Genomic DNA, 24933 nt, shown 5'->3' on the forward strand with positions numbered 1-24933 from the left:
TTGTTATTTAAGACCAAGACTCATGACTTCAAAAGTTTTATTTTTCCGTAGTATTATTACTCAAGAAGGGTTGTAACTCTTTATTTGAAGCACTGTCTAATCAGATTCCTGATGGTGGCTAAGTATCCTAATCAGTTCTCTTCCCTGGGCAAATGTTATATGAACGAGAATCTTTGATTTGGTAGTTAATGCTACAGAAACTTTCTACATCTCCATTTGGAAGGGAACTCTCTTCTCTTAGACTGAAAGTTTAGGTATAGTTTTTTAGAAAAGTGTGAGTGCATTGGTCCGTGGCTCACTAGGCTAGACAAGTTACCCAGTGAACCCCAGGGATCTTCTTTCTCTCCCTCTCCAGTGCTGGGATGTCAAGTGCATCCCGCGGTGTCCCATAGTCTTAAATGTATTCTGGGGGTTAGATTCAGGTCCTCATGTTTGCAGAGCAAAAGTGTTTTATCAAGGAGCCGTCTCCCAAGTGTAGAATTTTAATTAATTTTTAAAATCTTACAAAAAACCAAAGTCTTTATGTGTCAGTGTATATGATATGTGTATAATGTAATGTGTGATTGTGCGTGTGTGTGTGTGTGTGTGTGTGTGAAGGGGTATTCATGTGCTTTTATAGCACATGTGTGGAAGTCAGAAGACAACCTCAAGTTGTCAGGCCTTGCCTTCTCCCTTGTTTGAGACAGTTTTTTCTTTTTCATGCTTAGTGCACCAGGCTAGCTAGACCTTAAACAAAAGTCTTTAAAAAGGGATGGAAAGATGGCTCAGTTCTGGAAGTGCCTGCATTGAAAACCTGAGACCCCAAGTTCAATCCCCAGGTCTCTGTTTGTAACCCCCAAACTGGGTGGGTGGAGATAGGATGATCCTTGAGGCTTGCTGGCTAAGCTTGCCTAGGTTAATCAGGGAGTCCCAGGTCTCTGGGAGAGATGCTGCCTCAAAAACCAGAGTGGAGGTTGAGGTCTCCTTGTGCAGATAAATCCTTCACAATAGATCCTTAGGAACCCAGGCAAGCATATAAAGCCACTCCTTTAATCAGGCTCAGAAGTTACCCTTCCTCCTCTGTACCCTATCCACCCATTGCCTCTCCCGCTCCTCTTCTGGGTGCACCTACCTGTATACGAGCATCTCTTAGCATTTCATGCATCTGCCCTGCATTTTCTTGTAGTCTGCATCCTTCAGTTTGGATATTTTATCATGATGTGTCTTCATTTCTTTAGCTAAGTCTGATCTGCCTTGAAGTGCATCCTCTAGGTTAGTTGAAGTTAATCGTATTTTTCAGCTGTTGAATTTCCATTTGATTCTTTTTATAGTCTCATTATGAGAATGTCTAAAACGTTTTAATTTATTAAATGTATTATTTATTGTTATGTCAAAGTGAGGACTATATTGAGTTATATTCTATTATAGCCCAAAGGTCATAGAGACAACCCCATGAACGAGCAGGCACAGGCACTTATGTGAAGCATCTACTCTCCCACTCCTCTGTTGATGGGAGACGGTAAAACAAAAACATCAAGAGGTTTGTGTCAGATAAAAAATTAATAGAGGTTTGTGTCAGTCACAAGGTGATACTTTCCTTGTGTTCTTACAGTCAACACAGACTGCAGAAGTGGGTGTGATTCTCCCCCATCCCCCACCAAGCAAGCTGTGAATTCCACAGCAGCAGGCGGCTGGCTGGAGGCTGTACTATCTTAAGTCAGATGGGAAAGTTCTATCTACCTGTCTGGAATCAGAGTCGGATCAATCTTGTGGACGGTGGGACACAACCCCTAAGGCTGCTCCACACCCCTGGAGTCTTCCAGAAGTTCCTGGTTTCTTTCCTCTTCTGTTTGTTTTTGAGACAAGGTGCTGTTCCTAGAACTGGTAGGCCAGGCAGGATTCCTACAACTTCCTACCTCTGCTTCTTCCTGCTGTGATCAGGGCTGCAGGTCCCCAGGCCCACCTGATTTTTCTCTGCACTTCTTATAAATCAGGGTTCCCATAGTCCGACATGGATGGCTGTGTTTGATTGATTGTCCTATCAGATTATAGGGTATAGACAAAGGACTTTGCTGGTTTATTGTAAAACACATCATAAAGGCTACAGATGAAGAGATGCGTAGGCCGAGGTATAGGGCAAGGACAGAAGACCCTCCCTTGGGCTTACACCCTCCACAGCGTCCACCTGTTTATCAGTGTGGGTCATCTGAGCCTGTCCTTTGAATGACAGGGAGACTTCGTGAGTTAGTGTGATGGAAGCAAGTGTTGCGGCAGGCTTCCTTACAGGCAAGACTTCTGGAAAGAGGGATATAACCTGCTATCTGTCAGGAAAGGTCAGAGAATTTCTTTATGGCTGGCTAAAGGCAGGGGAACATTGAAGTTTCTACAGTAGGCCTTGGATAAGGAGTTGTGGATCAACAACCATGTGGGAAAACCAATGTGATCACCCTAGCATCACACACAGCTACATGCTAGACCCTCAGTTTTATGGGGCCTTGTGAGGCAGGTCCTCAGCATGGGGTCCTAACCCAGTTCTTGTTATTTTCAAGCAAACTTCATGGCTTTGGTGAGCTACTGTTTAAGACCCTGGACCAATCAATGGCTGTCTCTGCCCTACAGCACACACCATATGAATAGTCAAACACTCATGTTTTTTGGCCCAACAAAACCACCAAATAAGACCATTAAAGAAAAAAAAAATCAGTGTGGTTTCTTTTTCTTCAAAAAGAAAACATTTCTTTTTTTTGAAAAAATGAAACAAGTATTCAATACATAACAAGAAGAATTAGGACTCTCTCTTTATGGAGGTGAGTGGGGGATGTGGTGTGTGTGTCATCCCAGCATTGAGAGGCAGAAGCAAGAGGATCTCCAAAAATTGGAGGCCAGGTGGCTCTATGTATGGAATTCCAGGCCAGCCATGGCTCTCCAGCTAGATCCCATCCCAGATGAACTCACACAGCACAAACAGACTGGGGACGGAGTGTCTGCTTAGCCTGCAGAAGGCCAAGGGCCACACAACGCCAGGCCTCATGCTGCACGCCTGTCCTATGAAATGGGAAATATGAGGTTATCTTCAGCTCCACAGTGAGGCCAGCACGGGACACATGAGGTGTCCCCTCAAGCAAAGAGCAGTGTGTGTGCTCTCTTCAGTGCATAGGTGAGGAAAACAGATCAAATGGATAAGGAATCAGAAAGAGAAGCAAGCATGGCATCTGGCTGTCAAAGCTAAATAAAACAAATGTGGCTTTAAAGTGGATTTTTAACTTATTGGAAATAGCAAAGTGTTTTCTTTAAAATGTAGCATGATGGTACAGCTATAGGCAGAGATGGGGGTTGCTTGGGCTAGCTAGTGAATTCTGGAACAGCCTGGGCTACAGAGTGAGATCCTGCTCTGGTCTACTGATTGGACAGCTTTTTTTTTTTTTTTTTTTTTAAGTTTAACCAACTTATAGCCAAGTATAGTGGCTCATACATGTAACCCTAACATTTGGGAGGTGGACGGGAGAGACAGGAGGGTCAGGAGTTTATGGTCATCTTCATCTACATGCTAAGGTCAAGGCTAGTCTGAGCCACATGAGATCCACACAGACAAACAAACAAACAAACAAAAAAACCCACCCTACAAGAACAAAGGAACCTCAGTAACTTGTATTTAAGAATGTCACTTCCCTTGACGCTCTACTGGCACAGTGCTTAGCACATGGCACTTAGACAGATGTCACCTCTTCCTCCTAAGAAATACTAGAAATGCCCTAAAGCAATAGCATGAATAGAGATGTAAGTGAACTGTTTTTATTCCATTATTTTTTTTCATGCCAAGCATTTAAATTCTAAATAAATGATCTCATAAAAGGTACAAAAGTATCTCTGGAACGAGGATGGGAATAGGCGCTCAGAGGGACGACAGCGCTGAACCATGCTTGTTTCTAAAGTGCTGTGAGGTCACCGGAGGCAGGACTGCTTTTAGGACAGACAGCGCTAATCTCTATAAGCAGAACACCTAAGCTCAGGGAACTGACCGCTGGCAGTCGGTGCCTTGCTGCCCCTCACCCCGTGCTGCCCCTCATACCCTTCCCCACCTCCCGCCCGCCCAGTACAGTCTGCCCTGCTATTTCCTTAGGGAAGATTTTGGGGTGTAATTTGTTTTGGATCACTGTGGAAACTTCTAGGCTAACAGAGTGAGCACATGTAATACCCTCAAAGCCAACCAACCAAAAATCAAAAACACTTTAATTTGATTTGTAAGGGTAAATGAGCTCCTGGGTTGGGCGGAGCACCATTCGTTTGTCTGAGAGGTTGGGTGTTGAAAGTGAACGTCTTTTTCTCTTAACACATGACATCACTTCTTCCGGAGTAGGGAAACTCCTTGTTCCTTTCAGGTCTCTCCTCCTCTTCCTCTCTCCCATTTCCTGTCTACCTCCTCTGGAGTGGCAGCCTGATGATAGGTTTTAAAGATTGCGATCTTGGGGAAAAAGCATGGCAGAGATTAGACGGGAGCGTCAGGCCTGCCTGCACAGCAGTCTGCCTGCACACTCTGCTTTCCGCCCCCTCCAGCCCTGGAGTCTCCAAGGAGCACTGTCAGCTTCTCTCCCTGGTCTTCCTCCACATTCAAAACCATTCTTAGAACCATGTTGTGTGTAAAATACCTCAAGTACTGCAGTCATATCTGGGTTTTCTTGGAAAGCACATTGAAGTTTTCATCTAGATATTTTACATGAGTCATGGGGTGCTATTTAAATTGTGTGGGGTGACTGGGTGAGGCAGGGTGGGGTGGGAGTCATTAAAAAAAATCAAAACTCAACAAAACCTCATCTTTGCCTTTCATGGCAGCCGTCTGTGGGAGTGCGTGTCCTGTGGCCAGTGGCAGGACTTGAAAAGCAGGTACTCGTGCTTTCTCTGGGAACCATCCAGTGAGCTGACCTGCTGTGATTGTGCACTCACCCAAGGACAGCCCTGAAAGCTCTCAACAATCCAGGTAGCTTTAACTGCCGAAGAGACACTACTGTTTGCCTGTGATTTACTTTTATAAAAGTTGTAGTAAAAAACGTTTACCCGTAACCCCGTCATTCAGTTTCTTCTGTTTGAGAAGGGAAGGGGAAATGGCAGCAACGTTTAGCCTCCCTCATCTACTATTTGGGTCTGGAAACTAGTGAGAGGTGGGCGGGATGTGGCTCATTTGTCAGACCCTGAGTTAGATCCCTAATGCTGCATAAACCTGAGAGGGGGAGGGGGAGGAGAGAGGGGAGGGGCAAAGGAGACCAAGAGGGTCTAGAGTTTCAAGTCAGCCTTGGTTACATATTGAGTGGGAGGGACAGCCTTGGCTACGGGACACTGCCTCAAACAACAAAAAAAGGAGGCTGATTTCGACAGACATAAAGAATTCTTAATTAACAATTAAGTTTTGTCATAATTTACTTCCCAAGTGTTCATCGCTTGGTTTTACTGCCCAAATCTGGGCACACCTGCAGTGTTGGTTGTACATGACCGTATCATTTGTTAGATGTGGCGTTGGTTCCCACTCTCTCAACACAAAGCAAACCCAAACAAACGAACAATAATAAACCAGCTCTGAAGGGAGATGTGGTCAGATTTTAATTAGACAAAGGCCAGCTGGTTGCCTGCCATGGTGATGGCAGCCACCGGAAGTACTTCACACAAAGCAGCTTTTTATAGAAATGCGCCCCTCCAAGGCAGACTGACTGGAGAAGCAGAAGGGTGTGGATGAGAGATGAGTGAGTATCTACACTCCTCTGCCATAGCTGTTTGTCCTGTCTAGGCAGCCCTTCAGGACAAGGAGGGCTGCAGTCTTTAGGGTCTGAGATCCTGACTAAAATGACCCACTCCCCTTTTCAGACATGAGCTACCTTAGTGGATAGCAGGGAGCTGAGCCCAGCGCGTGACATGGATTGCAGCCTGAGGTCTGTGACTCCATCCATCTCACACAACTGGGTTACAACAGCAAGAGCAACCAAATTTCAAGCCAACAGGCCACTGGAAACCCTTACATAATTGTAGCAGGTTTGGGTTTCCTCTGGTTCAAGTTTTCTTGCCTCTGTCATGATCAAACGATTTGGAGGAAGGCATAGAATTTCAGAGGATACTCTGCAGGACGGTGCACAAGGAGTCCATTCTTTCTCGGGCTCACACGAGCTCCCTGTCGGTCTTCACCTCTGGCTTGACTACAAGGCTCCATTTAAACCGAATCCACCTCACAGACTTAACTGATCAGGAGTGACTCAATAGGAGCAGCCAGCTACTGTAGCTCTTTTTCCCTTTTTGATAAGGGGACAGAACACAATGGGCTTTACAGTTCTTAAATGACTCTGTTCTTTGGTTCTATTTGAGACGTGATGCTTATATGGCCTTTGGATCTTAATAAAATTTCATGTGGCTTGATTATACTTTTAAAAAGTATAAACAAACAGTGTGGACCTCTTCCCTTTTGAATAAAACTTAAAAAAAACTTTTTAAAATATTTTATGTGATGGGTGTTTTGGCTATGTGCATATCTGTGCACCTGTGTGTTCCTGGTGCCCACAGAAGTCAGAAGAGGGCACTGGATGCTCCAGAACTGGAGTTACAGACAGCTGTGAGCCACCATGTGGGTGCTGGGAACCGAGCCCAGGTCTTCCACAAGAGCAACAAATGCCATTAACCTTGGAGCCACCTCTCTAGCCTCTGTTTTGTTTGCTTGTTATTTCTTGTGACTATCTATCTATCTATCTATCTATCTATCTATCTATCTGTTATACATTCTTCTGAGACTTAGTGTGGCTCTGTTTAATCTCAAACTGTCCAGCAGTATGTCCCTTGACCTTTCTGATCCTCCTGCCTCTACATCTCAAATGCTGGGATTATAGGCTGGCTGACACTTTTTATTTGTGAGGAGTAATTCTGATATCACTTTGACACTGAGTTTCTGTAGTTGAGCTCTTGGGATTCTTTTCATCCCCTTAAATGTTACATAAATGGAATGTCTCAGTGAAGTTGGCTGGGGAATTAGAGTTGTAGAAGTGACCAAGGTGTTAGTATGACTTTGTTGGTGCCTGAAAACAGCTAGGACAGTAGTTCTCAGTAGACATCCTGCATATCAGATATTTATAGTAAGATTCATAACAGTATCAAAATTACAGTTTTGAAGTAGCAATAAAATAATTTTATGGTTGGGGGTCACTACAATATGAGAAGCTGTATTAAAGGGTTGCAGGGTTAGGAAGGTTGAGAACCACTGACCTAGGAGGTGGGGGATCCTGACATTGGTAGAATGCCAAGTGTGGGGCATACCCACTCTTTCCTTTAAAAAGGTCACAATGCTCTTTGCTGGACTTGAGAATAGTTCTGAGCTGTAAGAATCACTGGGATGCTTGTGAAAGATGCAGGTACCTCAGTCCCACCCGTATTAGGTCTGGGATAGGGGCTTGAGGTTTTTTTTTTTTTTAGTTAAGGAACACCTAGTTGATTCCAATCGTTGACTCTTTGGCCATTGTGAAAAGAAAGTGAATGTCATAAAGGAATGTTGCCTCCAAGGTGAGCAGGGACCTGGTTTGGTAAGAGTGACCCTCAGTGCGGTCCCCATAGGTGCAGGAGGGCTCTTTCTCACAGATTGCTTCCATCTAGAGCAGGCTGGACTCCTCAACCCCAAGTTCCCAGGAGCACTCCTTACCTGTAGCCAGCCTGGGCTGTTGATTGCCATCTCAGGCCCACCCAGCCCTGTAATTAGAATTTCAGAGTGGTTGTTATCGGCAGTAATTAATCCAAATGCACTCCTATCTTCTCTGCCCACCCCATTTAGGACTTTGCAATTGTTAGAAACAAAGGTCTTTTTCAAAAGGACTCCCCATTAGAAATGGGTCCTGGAGTGCCTCTGGGGAGTTACAGGTGCAACGCTTTCATTTGTAGGAGGATGAGATTTTTCCCTTGAAGATCCTGGATGTGATGGTGGGGGCGGATAGGGAAGGTATGCCCTGATGAAAGCACTCAGGTTCATAGCGGTTTGCCAGAGGGAGGGCTCCTGTGAGTTCTGTTGTAGGATTGTCTCCCTGACTTTTCATCATGAGAATTTTCAGTTGGCAGGTTCCCTGCAGCTCTGGTTCTGGGAAGTGGAATTGGAGTCACCCCCAAGTGCCTTCCCACAGAACCTCTTAGGGTGAGAATTTTCAGACCCCTCTAAAACCAGGAGTTCCTGCATTTATCATTCTCAGCCAGGAGTCTCCCCTGCTCTTATACTCCTGCTGTGCTTTGCAGGGGACACTGGGTGATCTTTTCTTTCCTCTGGCAAGGTCTATACCTGAGCTTCATTAATAAAATAGAGCCCTATAAGAATACAATGCACCTTAATAGTTTTATGTGGCTTAGGACTGGTCAAAAGTTGAATCTAAAGCACCTCATGTGGTTTTACAGCTGGGTGAAGAGTGAATGTTGGTTCAGGTAAAGGGATTCTGACCCAATGGTTATAGACTAGGGAAAGAGCAAGGCTTTCTGGGTAGGTTCTTCCTGTCTGGGTCCAGGTCTTCAAAGCTAAGATACCTCTTTATCTCCTGTGTGCCTCAGGATACCTATTGCAGAGGGTCTTGTGACCTGCTTCTAGGAAAGACAGAAAACTGTTTTATAGCCATCTTGGAGGGAGGGAAAGGGGGAAGCCAGGGAAAAGCCAGGCAAGCCTTCTGGCTCCATTGTTTTCAAGGTGCTCTATGGTGGAATTATGGGTCCCTAGATCCATTGTTTCCAAATTGGTTCATTTTAGGAAGGAAGCCAGTACAGCCCAACTGTTGTCTTGGTCATAAGTAGTCATCTAAGTGTGTCCCTTTCAGGAGTGTGTTCCAGAGGACCTAGAACTGAAGAAGAAGATTTTCGCCCAGCTGGACCGCATCGCAGATGACCGGGTCATCCTAAGTAGCTCCAGCTCTTGTCTGCTGCCTTCCAAGCTGTTCACGGGCTTGGTACATGTGAAGCAGTGCATCGTGGCGCATCCTGTGAGTATGTATTGTCTGTCTGTTGTGGCGATAAAGACCAAACCCAGGTCCTGTCACATGCTAGCCAAGTACCAAGGTGCACCTCAGCCCCAGGGAGGGTGGCAAGTTTGGCACTTGATTGTAGCGTACTTTTTTTTTTTTTAGGGGCAATAAATTGCACTGGATCGGCAAGTATCTTAAACTGCTTTATTGAGGTATAATCCACATACCATACAATCTGTTAGTCAATATTATACAACTTTTGTATACATTTAGGATTATGCAATATCATTATTAAAAAAATGAAGGAATAGGATCCAAAATTCTTTGGAATTTTATCTGTGCATCTAAGGTATCATGGCATAAAACAAGTAGTATTTACTGCTTTAACCCTCTGGGCACTTATGTGCTATAGGGCTAGTTGCTGGGTAAGCAGTCATTAGGGCAGAAGTGCTACATTAAATGTCCACGTGGGCTGGGGTGGGGCAGGGGGTGTGGCTAGGTGGACAAGGTGTGTGCTTTGCAAGCATAAGGGCCTGGGTTTGAATCCTTGAGAATAGTTGTGTGTGCTTCTATAATCCCAGCACTCCTACAGGGAGATAGGAAGTAGAGACTGGAGAACCCTGAAGCCCCGGGGCCAGTTCACCCTGTGTATGCATCTTCCAGCCACAAAACCTCCTCTTAAACAAAGCAAAGACTGACACCCAAGGTTGACCTCTGACCTCCAAATGTGGCCATAGCACAAGTGCATCCACACACAGAGGAATGTGCTTGAGCACACATACACACACACACACACACACACACACACACACACACACACACAGAGAGAGAGAGAGAGAGAGAGACAGAGAGAGAGACAGAGAGAGAGACACAGAGAGAGAGACACAGAGAGAGAGATTTTAAATGTACATGCCACACAGGAGTTTGTGGATATGTCACTTGCTTTGTGTCATTCACAGTAGGACCAGATCTGTTAAGATGTAGTAGATCTGATGGGTGTCACTGTCAAAATTCTGATTTAGGGTCTCTGAACTGAAACCTTCTTTCCCTAATGCTAACCATCCACTGTATCTGACTAAACACATTTCCTCACAAGAAGCACCTTATGTGGTGAGCTGGGCCACGGGATCTAATTAGCAGATGAGGGAAGACTCAGTAAGTCTTTCTGAGGTTAACGTGTCATTGGGAGGGCATGGAGCAAGCACAGGGGCTTTACAGTGAATGATACTGGAGTCCTGACCTTGAACTCAGCACGACCATGAAGAACCAGGACAGCCTGTTTGGGTGGGGAAGCTAATTTAGCTCCAGCCATGATAAATATGATGGCCTATTGTATATCATTACCAGCCAAAAGCTACACAGAGGAACAGGGCCAGCCTGGCTAAGTTGATGAGAACTATGCTGGGAGCTGAGGTATTGCATAAGCCAAGGCTGTAGGGCAGGAGCAAGCAGGAGTATGTGGGATGGAGTCATGATGATGTCACTGGGAGAGCCCACACACTGAGGCAGGGTGGGGGCGCAGGAGGAGGCTGGAAGATTAGAGAATATAGACTGGACATCTGTGCTAGTTACTTTCCTTGTTGATTCGGCTGAATGTCTGACAGGAATCAAATAAAGGAAGGACAGGGTTCATTTTAGCTCTTGGTTTGAGGGGATAGCTATCATGGCAGAGAAAGCATGGTGGAGAAGCAGAGAAAGAGCTGAAGGCAGGATCACCTACAAACTGCAAGGCCCATTACATAGTGACCCAGACCCACTCTTTCCACTGAGAAAACATAAAGGTTTCATAGCCTTCCAGAACAGCATCAGCAAGAGGAAACCAAGTGTTCAAACACACAAGCTAGGTAGTAGCTTTCTTTTTTGACATCATATATATATATGAATATATATGTATATATATTCATATATATATATGAATGTGTGTGTGTGTGTGTGTGTGTGTGTGTGTAATGGCCTGAGCTGCTACTCCAGTCCCCAAGTCAGGGTCTAGCAAGAGAGAGAGTGGGGATGGAGGGGAAAGAGACACGAAGAATGGAGACAAGACAGAGGGTCTGATCAAGTCTCAAGTCTTCTCTATTGAAAGGAAATCCAGGGTATATTATATGCTTTGCCACGTGCCTTGCAGGCATGGATATCACATGTGCCTTGCAGCTGGGGGCACTAAACACAAAACAAGATATGTGGGATAAACAAGATGTTTATTAGAATGTGCTCAGCTGTTGTAGGCTGTTGAAAAACAAGTCTCTTGACAGGGTATATGGCTTGAGATGACTGCAAAGATGATAGCCGCTTTCTGCTTGGAGTTGGCTCCCAAAAGGTCCCCCTTTTTAAATTTTTTTTTTCAAAAGAGAAGGCTGGGAAAACTTACAGAAACTGTGCTTGCTTTAGGTTGGAACAAAAGACTGTAGCCTCCCTTTCTTAGGATGGTGAGGCCTCCCATTTAGGGGCAAGGGTCTTGAGGTCTTCTTTTACCCGTCATTGACTATGTGGTTTAGCGCCTAAGTTAGGGGTTAATCCTCGTCAGTCTTCATGACAGAGGTTTTAGAGTCCCCTACTTCCAGCCTGTAATAATGGACCTGTATGGGTTTCATTTGAATAGTGTCTATCTGTTGTTGTACAAAAGCCATCAGTCTGTTGAACAGCATGAACCCAAGAGACAAGAGACTTAATTCCTGAATGGTTGGTATAAAAGCAACACTCTTTTTTAAGGGTAGCACACAAGCCCCATGTTGGAGAAGTAAAAGGTCTAAGCCTTGTACCCACAAATTTTGAATAGAAGAAATTATACCAATGAAACCCTTGAATTTGCATCAGTTTAGTAACAATTATACAGATTTCTACCAATAGATTATGGATGTGTAATCAATTTTAGCTCTTCCTCCCTGTTCCAATAAAACTATTACTTTTCCCTAGAAAGACAGCCTAATATTAATCACCTCAGTCCCCAAAGTCCAGGGAATTGGGGCGCCAACTCTTCATTAACTTTTTTAAGCTGAATATGGGTGTTGAGATATTAGAAGAGGGATGAGGGGAAGGGTAAATTGATAAGCCTCTGATGTCTGTGTTAACTGCATCTAGCTGGAAGTCCAGGACATCAGTGGACATGCAAGTAACAAGAAGATTCATTCACCAAGGCTGTGTATTCTGTAATATACAAATCTCAAAACAAATTTTAGTATCAAGATAATTGTTTGATTCTTTGAAATCTAGTCTTCTGGAGGCCTACCTTTGTCATGTCTGATCTATATATATCTGGAAGATATAACTACTACCTTAATGACCTTGTCAGAAAACTCATAGAAAAACCTTTTTTCTCAAATCAGCCTTTCCTTGAGCCAGTAACCAGAAAAGCCTTTTATCTAGAGGAAAAAAAATCTAGATTGACCTTTTATCTAGAGGAAAAATATAACTACACAACTCAGAATCACACCCATTTTGAAACTTAAGTTAATCTAATACAACTGATTAACACTATCTTTCTGTTCAGCTCTCTGTCTAGAGCAACCTTCTATTTATTTATTTATTTATTTATCTGTTTGGCTCTCTTGACTCAGAGCAGCCTGCAATTTACTCCTCAAATCTTTAAAGCCTTTTTCATTTGTTTCGGCTCACTATTTCTTGCCCCATTTTCGTTACTATAACCTACTGGTCTCACTGCAATCACCTTTGTTTCACCTCTGAATTCTTGGCAGACCCTTCTTCCAGTAACGTCCCTCACTGGGTCTCTCATTCTTGCTGTCTTTAGTTGAGTGTCACTGCCAAGCCAGCTTTGTCAGTTGACAGGTTCTCCAGCATAGGAGTGAGGATGCCCAATTTTCGTGGTGTCCTTCACTGTATCCCACTTACTAGAGCTCCAACACTGAGGCGCCACTATGTTGAGGCCCACACTGCCCCACATTAGGCACCACTTTGTAACAGCCCAAGCTGCTGCTCTGGTCCCCGGGTCAGGGTCTAGCAAGAGAGAGAGTGGGGATGGGGGGGGGGAGGAAGAGATGTGAAGAATCTCAAGTCTCCTCTATTGAAAGGAAATCCAGGGTATTTATATGCTTTGCCACGTGTCTTGTAGGTATAGATACCATGTGCGTCTTGCAGACATGGATATCACTTGCACCTTGCAGCTGGGGGCACTAAACACAAAACAAGACATGTGGGATAAACAAGATGTTTGTCAGAGTGTGCTCAGCTGTTGTAGGCTGTTGAAAAACAAGTCTCTTGTCAGGGTATATGGCTTGAGATGGCTACAAAGATGATAGCTGCTTTCTGCTAGGAGTCGGCTCCCAACATGTGTGTATATGTTATATATGCATATATTATATATAAATATGTATCTGACATATATACATATATATATATATTGCTTATGTGTTTAGGTGATTTGCTTGAATGTGTGTCTGTGTACCACATCTGGTATCTGCAGAGGCCAGAAGGAGTCAGACCCCCTAGAATTGGAGTTACATTTGATTGTGTCCCTCCATGTGGGTGCTGGGAATCAGACCTGAGTCCTCTGGAAGAACAGCCAGTGCTTTAACTGCTGAGCTGTCTATCTCACCTCATAGGACATCTCATATTCAAATCACAGCAGTGTTCCTTAGCCAAATGCTTGGGACTAAGAGTATTTCAGAATTTACATACTCATTACCAATTGAACAGTCTTTATCCAAAAACTCCTGAATCTGAAAAGCTCCAAAATTTAGATTTTTGAGCACAGTGTCAGAGCTCAAAACATTTCAGGTATCCAGAACATTCTGGGATGATGAAGACCCACCTGCCATATTCTAGAGGATATAGAGTCACTCTGAAGAACTGTGTGAGTTTAGGTATATAGCAGCAGCATGCTGCATTGGAAATGTTGCTTTGGGAGAGTAAGGGTCTCCTATAGTTTAGACCTCCATAATGCAGTAAATAGGGCTGTATTTAAAGGCTGAGGGCCTTGGGGCTTAGGTGGGAGCATGGAAAGTTTTCTTCCAAAGAGGAGCAGTTGGGAGGAGGTGCCATATGGGTCAGTGTGAAGAAAAGGGGTGAACAACTAGACACCCAACAGATACTGAATGTCAATACACAGGCAGTCCAGACTCCAAGGTTTGCTGTATTGTGAGATACAGTGGACAGAAAGACAATGGATCATCAGAGGCACAGCCACAGAACCAAAAGAACACAGACTAGAAATGGCCACAATCATGTACAAAGTGCACAAGTGACCTTAGAGGCAAGGGGGACACTGACTGAAAGCACCCAGGCAGCAAGGCCATGACATTCTCTTTTCTCCCGAGATAGACAGATGTCACACACACACACACACACACACACACACACGCACACACAATGCCTCTGGAAAAAAGTCACTGGTCACTGCAGAGGAAGGCATTTGCTTGTATAAAGCCACTGATTTCTAACTAGTTGTTTTGCATTTAAGTTAGATAAAAAAGGAACAACACTTAAAGACTTCAGAAAATTACTTATATAGTCTCAAAAAGACTGTCCTGCCTTGTTTAGGCAAAGATGTTTAGGCAACACAAGGCAAGTTCAGTTGAGAAATGGCTTTTCTAGTGTACATGAGGAGGCACCCTGGATTTGATCTCTAACAATATATGAAACTGGTGTGTGTGTGTGTGTGTGTGTGTGTGTGTGTGTGTGTGTGTGTGTGTGTATGTGTGTGTGTTTAGGGGTAGCTCAGTCCTGGAACCCAGCTTTCAGGAAATGGAGACGGGGATCTTAGGAGCTGGAGGTCACCTTCAGCTGCATGGTGTGTTTGAGGCCTGCCAGGATTTATGAGACCCTCAGCCAAACATAAAATAAATACTGAAGACACAGTGTACTTTGGACACAGGAATGGGAGGACCAGAGATGGATCTGGCCTGAGAGTGTCCTCCATGAGGACTAGCTGTCACGACACCAGAGCATGACATACAGGACATGAAGGGAGAGAAGCAAACAACAGTCTTCTCAGGTTATGATACCTATGAACCACAGTAATAACCAGCATGGCATGATAATTCCAAGGGTGCAGTAGTGGCCCTCATGTGTTGGCAGTGGCCAACAACTGTCTAATTGTGCACTGACCTGCTCAACAAAAGGGAAATCATGCCTGGTACTGGAAACCTAGCCAACGCCTCAGGGCGAGTGAAGTCATTGATCTTGAGGAAAACATATTACCACCGCTTTACTAAACCACCATAGTTCCTAGATACATTCTAAATATTTAATCATATACCCACCGGTAAGCACAGTTTTCACCCCATATCAAAGGAACTTCTCTTTTCAACAGAGACTCTTACAGAAAACCACAGCCAATTAAAATGCAGAGAACAAGCGATCACGTGGAGCCCAGTCCCAATAATATATCTATAACACAACTGCACCTAAGGCTCTGGCATCTTCATGGAAGAGGGGAAGCCAGAGAAACACAAAGTCTGCTGGGACCTTGTGTTTCCTAGAAATGTCTGAGACACTCCAGCTCTAAAGTTTTTCAGGACCTACACATGGACCTGAACAAAGATGACACCTATAGATATACTAACATGGAAGGGGAAGTCTCACCAAGCCTCAACCCAAAGAACTGCAGGCAACTAAGGAATGCTGACAGAGAGAGAAATGGTCTTCCCCAAAGAAGTGGCCCCCATTTGATTATCTAATACTAGGTGGTCATCCCTGAAGTATTAATAATTGCATACATAGGAGTAACATTATATGGACAGAGGATATTATATTTAGGAATATAGTAAAATAACAAAGAAACAGAGACTATGAAATGAGAGGGGCTGACGGGAGGAAAGGGAGAGATGGTATAATTATATTTTAATTTAAAAAAATAAAAATTATTAAAGAAGAAAAATTTAAAAATCACAAACTAAAGCATAAATCTAAACTTCTCTAGAATTAGCTGTGGTGGTTTGCCCCTGTAATTTCAAGACTAAGAACACTGAGGCAGAAGGAGCATTCATAAGTTCAAGGCTGACATGAGGCTACAGAGTAAGACTTTAATCTTAATAAAATAAATAAAGTAAAATAAAATAAAGTAAAATAAAATCCACCCCAAATTGATCTCTGAGTTCAGGCTGTATCTTAGTGGTAGAGCAATTGCCCAGCCTACAAAAGGCCCTAGGTCTCAGTCCTAGCAGGACATAAGGAGCGTGTACACACACACACACACACACACACACACACACACACACACACACTTTTGTTGTTTCTAGAAGGTATTTTTTTTTAAAGCCAAAATTGATGTTAACTAAAGCAGATCAGATCACCAAAGTTGGACCTTTGGATTGTCATTGTGTGATTATGGGGAGTAGGTGTACCATTTTGAATAATTTGGACAGTCCTAAATATTCAAGAGTCATTCCAAGTCTTTGAGAATCTACTTTTTCTCCCAGTCCCACACACCGGACCAGAGTGGCTGAGCTCACCTCCTCAGCCCTGTAGCCCTCTGGGATCTTTTCCTGGACAGAAAATCAGTTGTCGAGAAGGAAGCCTGGTCACGCCCCTGCAAGGCCCTGGCACAGTGGATATTTATCATTGCAATAGGTTATGGCCTCCACCTCCACACAGGGAAGCTTCAGCCAGCGTGTTAGGACAGCTCCATGTTCTCAAGCACGTTTTTTTTTTTTTTTTTTTTTACAGGGGCAGGGTGGAATTTCTAGTCCTCTCTGTTCCAGGGGTGAGTGGAAGGTATTGAGAAGTGGGTGTGTGCTGTTAGCACACAGGGCCTCAGATGGGCTTCAGCACGGGGCTTCCTGGACTGCCCCCTCAGATGCTGTGGAAGGCCTGCTACATGGAGCTGCACACGAAAGGGAGGGGCGTTCATGCTCCCGCCTTCCCGGTTATAGCCTTTCTTGCTTTCAGATGTATTTTATATCAACCTTTCTTCTTGTAGGGAGGAAGCCAGAGTTGGTATGTGTAGGGGGTGGCTTTAGAGAGTCTCGCACGGAGGGGCGGGGCACGGAGGCAGTCTCGGTTTCCACTTTACCGCGTCAGCTATCCCACCCAAGCAGCAGAACATTGTACCTATTTTGACCCCGCTTTTAAAAACGTAGCCTCCATTTTCTTTCTTGATCTATCAAGGAATCAAGATGTCTGATGGAGCTTATGGTGGGCACCTCTCTGTGCTCTGTGCTGTAGACCAGGTTGCCTAGGTGGACGCCACAGATGCTGGGATGGACACAGGTTCCTTGTCAGCTGCTGGACATCTCTTTCTGGAAGTAGATAAGAACCTGTGTTCTTGCATAGTGTCTGTGGTCACTGCCACCATGTGTCCTGTATGTTAGGAAAGGGCTGTACCAATGAGCTCCACCCCCAACCTCATCATATTCTACAGGGTCTTGCCATGAAGTCCAAGTTGTTCTCAAGCTTGAGACCTCCTGCCTCAGCCCCTTTTGAGCTGGGATTAAAGGCCATCTCCCTGTGCCTTTTCTGGGTGGGGGGCGGTTACTTTTTGGTTGGATACCAAATTAGTCTCATTGATTTATACCCGTGGCTGAGGTAGCCCTGGTGTGCTGCACAGACATGCTTCTGGGCATCCTGGCACCTGGATGAAGGAGGGCTGGAATCAGAACATGTTTGTATGAGGGAGGGTCTTCAGCTTACTTCCCAGGAAGCTTGAGAGGAGGGGCCCCTATGGTCTGTAGGTGAACGACTATCCTTCAGTGTCTGGAAACTATGGCCCCATTACCTAGGAGGGGAAGGAGTCATCTGTGCGAGTTACCAGGAATCACTCTGCCTTAGTCAGTCAGACCCATGAGAAGAATACCCTGTGAGGCCGGCTTAGAAGTACAGTCCAAGGCACCATCGCTGCTATCTCAAACTGCAAACAGGGACTGACTTCAATGTCGGAGGTCAAGTGCTCTGGGCCGAGTAACGATATCCTTCCTGGGGACTTCTTCCTGTAGCTTGTGGATGAAGTGAAGGCAGTCAGGTTCAGGTTCAGGAGGTCCAAAGGGTCCAATATTTGACAGCTGTACCTAGACTGGGTCTCATTATACAACCCTAGCTGGTCTGGACTCTGTGTAGACCAGACTAGCCACAAACTCACAGAGGCCTACCTACTTTGCCTCCTGAGTGCTGGGTGCTATGATTAAAGGCCTGAGCCACCATGCCCAACCCCACCACACAGCTTTTATACTGGCTCTGGGAAATCACACCAGAATTTTTAGCTAGAGATAGGGGAGGTGTTTAGAACACTGTAATTTCTGATTTTAATAATTGTTTTTTTTTTTAACTTTTAATTGTGGTAACATAACCTACCATAAAGTTGACTGCTTAAACCATCCTAAGAGGGTGGCCCAGAGGCATTGAATACACACACACCTTTGTGCTTTTCCTGACTGTCCAGCTTGAAAACCTTCCCTTCCTGAAGGAGACTTGCCCATTGAACATCAGTTCCCTCGCCAGCCCTACCACTGAACACCCTGTGATGTATTAGCACAATAAAATGTCTCCATGCTATCAAGAGACACATGTCTGTTTTTGCCGCTTGTGCTGTAGAGACCTGGAGCCCAGCTTCTCCAGTCTGCACTGAGTACAGTTCATCTGATGCAGGTATGCTTCCAGGTTTTTATGATCTTGGTGTTCTTAGTTGAGTAATTTTATATTTATGTGTTTTATGCATGTGCGTTCATACATGCAAGAGGTCAGAAGACAGCTTGCAGGAGTTGGTTTTCTTCTTCCCAATATGTGGGTCCTTGGGATTGAATCCAGGTTGTCAAGCTTGGCAGCAAGGACGTCTACCTTCTGATCTGTCTTACTAGCCCCCATCATCTTGACTTTTAAAAAGGTCGTGAGTTAAGTAGCTTTACAAGATTCTGGCAGGAGACAGGTAATTAGACTGGAACATTGATTTATATAAATTATTCATTTAGAGTTGAGCCAGGGATCTGCTCTGTGGTAGAGTGCATGCCTAGCATGAGTGATGCTGTGGGCTCAGGCCCCAGCACTAAACACAAAAAAGTGTGGGACAGTGATAGTGGCACACACCTTTAATCCTAGCTGTCAGGAGGCAGAGGCAGGCAGATCTCTAAGAGTCAGGGGCCAGCCTGGTCTACAGAACAAGTTTCAGGACAACCAAGGCTATACAAAAAAAAAAACCCTGTCTCAAAAACCTGACAGACCAACCAACCAATCAAAGCAAAACAAAAGACCACAGACTCATTCTTGTAATCCCAGAACCCAGGAAGTTGAGAAGAGTGTCGCGCCTCACTCGACCAGCAAGGAAGACTCGCACAACTGGATCCTTCTCAACAGCCTTTATTGTAGAAGTGCTTCTTCATTTTGCAGGGGACCTCGAGTGCCCAGGACGAGCTGCTTATATACCCTCAGCCCTGGGCAGGGAAAGCGCGTGGAGGTGCACGATTGGTCAGAATTGCAGTGCTTCATTAGCATACCCTGCTCGGGAGGGGGCAATTGGTCAGGATTGCAGTACCTCATTAGCATATCCCATTTGGGAGGGGTTGGCGCCAAAACTGAATTAGCCCAAAGATGATCGCATGCGCAGTGCAGTTGTTTACCAGTAGATCATACCAGAAGCCGGTGCCATCTTGACCAGCCGAGTTGGGTCAGCGGCCTACAGAAGAGGGGATCTCTGTTATTTTGAGGCCAGTCTGGAATATATAGTGAGTTTCATATCAACAGTTGATTTTTAAAACCAAATAAAATAAAGTACAATTTAAAATAACATTAAAAATTATAAAGTTTATCCTTGAGTAGGCCAGCTGCCTTCTTGGAAGTGGCACCTTTCACACATACACACACACACACACACACACACACACATGCACACACGCACACACACACAAATGTATATGCGCATACAAACATACCATTAAAAGTCATTGTGAAGGATATCTGTACAATCATCTACAGTCATCACTGTGCATAGAGGAAAAGCCATCAAGGGACTTCCCTCACAGACCAGATCGGCAACAGTGCAGGTTCCTTAGGCAATATTTTTTTTTTGGGGGGGGGGAGGGGAGGGGGTTGTTTGGTAGTTCTTGATGGGAAATAGCCAAAAAACCAAATGTGAACCAAGAAAATCACAGCTGAGGGCCACACTACTGAGTTTCTCCTGCCTCTAGCCACTCCAAGGTGTAAGACTGCTGAGGTGCTTGTTGTATGGCCTGCTGATTTCCAGAACAGAATGGGACATTAGGTTGCCAAAGTGGGTAAGGTGCACCAGAAGGAATCAGAGAAGTGCCAAGCTTTGGTAGGTTCTGTTTATGCAGTATTTTTGCTTACTCTGTAGCCCAGGCTATTTGGGACTCACTACTCAAGCTACTGTCTACCTATCCTCTGCCTCAGTTTCCCAGGCTTTGGGGTTACGAGCAAGAGCTACCACACCTGGCTTTCTTGTTCTTCTTAACACAGGCACAGGAGAGTGTCTGAGCCCGAGAAGATCAGCAAGGGAAAGTGGCTTTGGACAGTGGGGAAGGGTAAAGCTATGTCAGTTTCTGATCCAGAAGCCTCACCCTGAGGAGGCTGAAGGCTTGGAGTTCTCCATAAGTATATACAGGATGACAAGGAGCAACTGTGTATTCTTTTCAAAAACCAAACAATTCTACGTATGCATTCTGTCTCAAGTCCTATCTCTGGATGTAGAATCTAGGGACCTTTCCAAAGTTGCCCAGCCCCAACTTGCCACTTGACATAGGTGGGTAGAGTGAGCCAGAGCAACACCCGGCCGTCAGCCGTGCCCTTGACCCTCTTACTCTTCTCTCCCTCTCCAAAGGTCAATCCGCCATATTATGTCCCACTGGTTGAGCTAGTCCCTCACCCAGAGACAGCTCCAGCCACAATGGACAGAACCTATGCCTTGATGAAGAAGATTGGACAGTCCCCAGTGAGAGTCCTGAAGGAGATCGACGGCTTTGTCCTGAACCGCCTGCAGTACGCCATCATCAGTGAGGCCTGGAGACTGGTGGAGGTTTGTGCCCTGTGTCCCTTCTTCCTTCCCTGTTCCTCCTGGCCTCCATCCCATCTGTCTCCTTCTCTCCTGTGTCCCTCCTTCCATTCTCCCTCCCTCCCTTCTTCCTTCCCTCTCTCCTTCCCTCCCTCCCTCTTCTCTTCTCCTCCTCCCCTCCTTCCTCCCTTCCCTCCATGATTGAGTAGGGCAGGAGTCACTTTCTGGGTCTCTGAAAGCTGGAGGACACTCAGGTCCTTGCTGCATTCTGGAGACCCAGAGCATTCCATTGGAGACAGAATACAACACAGCAGTTCACTATTTCAGAGAGTTCCCTCTCTGAGTTATTATTTGATAGCAAGGCACAATGAGAAACGCTCTCCAGCCCTTTGTACGAAATTACCTGTGTGCGACATGCTGTATTTTCTCACAGATAGGTTTTTACTTCTTGATGTCTAAAATTCTCAGGATGAGAAAGAATTCTTTTTATGCAAAGGAAACTTGTATTCCCTTGAAGGACTTGATTTTATTTCAAGAAGTGGGGAAAACCATGAGGAATACTAAACTTGTTAGTAATTGCCTTATATATGAGTAAGGAACATATATATGTATGTGTGTGTATAATGAAATGTATACGTGTGTACCGTATATATTCATATACCTAGGATTTGTACATTCAATTAAAATATTAAAAAGTGCATCTTTTCTGAAAATGGACAGACTTTTGCGATATCTTCCCCTCCGCAGTACTGTGTAACTATGAACATGGTACTTACATTGTGTTGCAATTGCAGGCCATCTAGATTACCTAACATATGTGGAGGCCACGTGTGATGGTGCACACCTGTAATCCCATCACTTATGTGGTGTAAGCAGGGGGACAGGAGTTCAAGGTCATGCTTGGCTACATATTGTTTTTGAAACCAGCTTGAGCCACATGAGAACCTGTTTCAAAAATGAACAAGAAAAGAAGTATCTAGAAGTATATACAAGGATTGCATAGGTTCTTCACAAATATTAAGCCATTTATGTAATAAACTTGACCACCCGTAGGTTGGTATCTCTGGGGGTCCTAGAACTACCTCGTGGATATGAAGGCCTCACTGTGTACATTTAGCCTCACCTTTTAATTATAGTATCTTTACATATGAGAACACTCATGGCTGAATATGTTGTCATGAACATTGCTGTAAAGATCTTTGGTGTCTGTCAGGAAAGAGGGCAGGGTGGTCCCAAGGATATGGAGGTAAAGGCCACATGCTCTGGGGGTCAGATCTCCAGCTCTTGACAAGCTTCTGCAAGAGTCAAGCAGATAGCAGCCACATTCATGGAGGTCATAGTCAAGTGTACAAGGGACGGCTTTGCTCTTGGGTGAGGAGAGCAGCGGCTGGCTCAGACCGTCCACACTGGGTGTAGCCCCACAGGTCCTTTCAGAACACTCAGATCAGGAACCAGGAAGCCAGCTGCAGCTCATCTTTTGTGGGTGTTATATTTCCTTCCAGCATTTCCTCCAGCCTCCAACAGGTGCGGGTGATGTGGCTGACTCTCCCTGTTGGAGTCATAGTGTGATCCCACTCACTGTGCGCTAGGTGCTGTGCTGTGACTCAGTATTTAAATCTGCCTCCCACTCGACATCTGCGAGATACGTGCCGGGATCTCATATTCCGTGCATGTTTTAGAAATCAATCAGTATCAGGATGCTTTAAAGAAATCCTGCATTTAAAATACCTTCTTTGAGGTCTATTTAAAATAATAGAACAGAGATCTAACAGACTCAAAGAAGAAACCAGAAGTCCGACAGCACAACACAGTAGGGAGCGGTGGTGTGGCCACTTTAACTTTGCGTCTGTCTGGTTGTTAGTGCTGAGTTAAATCTTGCTTAGTTTACTCTGGAAGTTGTGAACCAACTGCAGAAAGAATGTATAGACTTAGGCAGGAGGAGTTCATAAAAAACTGGTTTTGACCACATAGTGAAACTGATTGTAGACCAGAAGATCTGTTGGTGTGTCTCCTTGTATTGTTAAAGAAAAGCACACGGAGAGCATGCTGAGTTCACAATCCTGGAAGCCCCTACTGGCTTGTTCTGTCTGCCCCCTTTCTAGGAGCTCATAGCAGGCCCAAGTATTTGTTTTATTGGTTGACAGAATGATGGGCTTCAGGTATGACAACCTCCCAAGAAAGCAAGTCTCACATGTGCCTCTGCATTAGCCGCTGTGGACACTCAAGCCTGGACTGAGTCTTAGGTCTGACAGGACACATTTAGTGTTGACAGGAAAAGGCATGGGGAAGGCTGAGGAGGGAAGACTATAACCCAAAGTCTTGCCTTTCAATAGAGTCTAGAAGATAGTTTATGCTCAAGTGCAAAAATGACTTGGAGATTGTTAGGACTAAACTGGAGGTGTGTCACCTCTCTATAGGTGTGGCCTTGTGCTCTACACATGGCCAGGGAGGCAGAAGGGATACAGAGAGTATGGATGTAGAATCCGGACGTGCGTTTCCTTTCACCAAATCAACTTAGCAGCAGTTCCTTAGCTCTTCTCCCAGAACTGGAGCAGATTCAGGGGATGTTGGCGCTCTGCTGGAGCAGCTGCCGGCATGGGCTTCTAGGTGTCTGCATGGACCCCTTCCTTTCTGCAGGTCTCCAAAGCTGAGCGATAGGCTGCGGTTCATCTTGAGGTGACTCTAGAGAAATCCTTTCCACAGTCACCGTGCAGTGCCAGCTACAGAACCCCAGTGCCGTACCTGCTGGGGGGCTAGTTAAAGGATACTTGGCTATTATATACATTTTTGCAGGAAGATCCATGCTGGTGGCCTGGTTCCTTTTCAAACAGGGCAATCAGCAGGGATTAGAATAACTTCAGAGCCCTGCCCTGCTGCTGCAAATCTGCCTGCTGTACTCTGAGACTCTGTGTAGGCAGGAGTTAGACGACTCTAACTCAACTGGACAGAGCCAGTTGAACTTGAATTTACATTTTGGGATGTTTCAACTTGATTGGGGTGTTTCAACTTGGATTGGGATTTTCTATGTTTGCTTCAAAATTTAAATATTAAAAAGAGCAGAATTGAGTCTAGTCACTAACCATGCAAAGCCTCACCTCTTCCCTGGCACTCTCCTTCTCTCCCCTCTTTTCCTCTTCTCTCCTTCCCTTCCCTTCTCTTCTTTTTCTTCTCCCCTCCCCTTCCCTTTTCTTCCTTTCTCTTTCCTCCCCTCCTGTCCCCTTCCTTTTGCTTTCCTGCCCTTCCCTTCCCTTCCCCTCTCTTCCTCCTGGCCCCACCCTCCCTCATTGACTTTTGTAGACAAGGTCCCTTAAAGAAGGTCCATCTGGTCCAGAACTCATTATGCAGCCTGTGTGAGCCTTGACCCACTTGCTCCTCCTTTACAGGAAAACACCACAAGACCTGGCTCAGACCTTCTCTTTGCACATAAAGCCTTGGCTGGCTTCCTTATATGGCTAGACTGAGAGAACAGAATAAACTTCCATACATAGGGTGGCTTCCCCACCTCCCCAACTCACTGTGGGCTCTCTGTCTCCTTGTTCTCAGATTCACAAAGCAAGTTGAAAGTGGGAAAGGCTCTTTCTGCTCCATACAAATCTGGGACAGTCATTGGTAGACCTTGGTTCTAGATGTGAAGGAAGCCTGTTAGAAATGGGCCCTCAGAACATTTTGTCCAGGAACCCTGGTGCTAGGTCAGCAGGCCTAAAAGAGGAATTCTGTTGTCTGTCATTAGTGTGAAAGTGGCTCAGCAGATCAGAGCCAAGCTTGACTGTTCGTGTTCTGACCCTAAGTTAGGGTATAAGCTAGGGTAGCACAAGTCCATCCAGGCCTGGAGGGAACGCAGACTACGTATTCTGCCCAGCGTGGCAGTGTTTTGATGATGACATGGGAAAAGCAGACAGAAAAGTTGCTGGGTTGCTCATTCACTGTGATTGTGAGTTGCTGGCATCGAGCCAGCCCCCATCTGGAATAACTCTCACTTGCTCATGGACTTTATTTATTTTTTAAATTAAAAGTGTTGGTTTTAACTGATAAATAATCGTGTTTAGTTGTGGAATGCACAGTGATGTTTGACTCTCTGTTCTGTCCTCTATGTTTGCACTAATGCACACTCAT

General features: G+C 45.0%; 1 protein-coding gene across 1 annotated transcript in view; it reads left to right on the forward strand.

Annotated features, from left to right (window-relative positions):
• Cryl1 (crystallin lambda 1) overlaps positions 1–24933 on the forward strand; it is a 127560-nt gene that overhangs the window by 79783 nt on the left and 22844 nt on the right. The window contains exons 4-5 of the mRNA XM_034499316.2: positions 8790–8951; positions 20650–20844. Of these exons, the coding sequence (XP_034355207.1) occupies positions 8790–8951; positions 20650–20844 (357 nt within the window). The remainder of the gene's footprint in view (positions 1–8789; positions 8952–20649; positions 20845–24933) is intronic.

Source organism: Arvicanthis niloticus, chromosome 3 (assembly GCF_011762505.2).
Source record: "Arvicanthis niloticus isolate mArvNil1 chromosome 3, mArvNil1.pat.X, whole genome shotgun sequence".
Classification (NCBI taxonomy): domain Eukaryota; kingdom Metazoa; phylum Chordata; class Mammalia; order Rodentia; family Muridae; genus Arvicanthis; species Arvicanthis niloticus.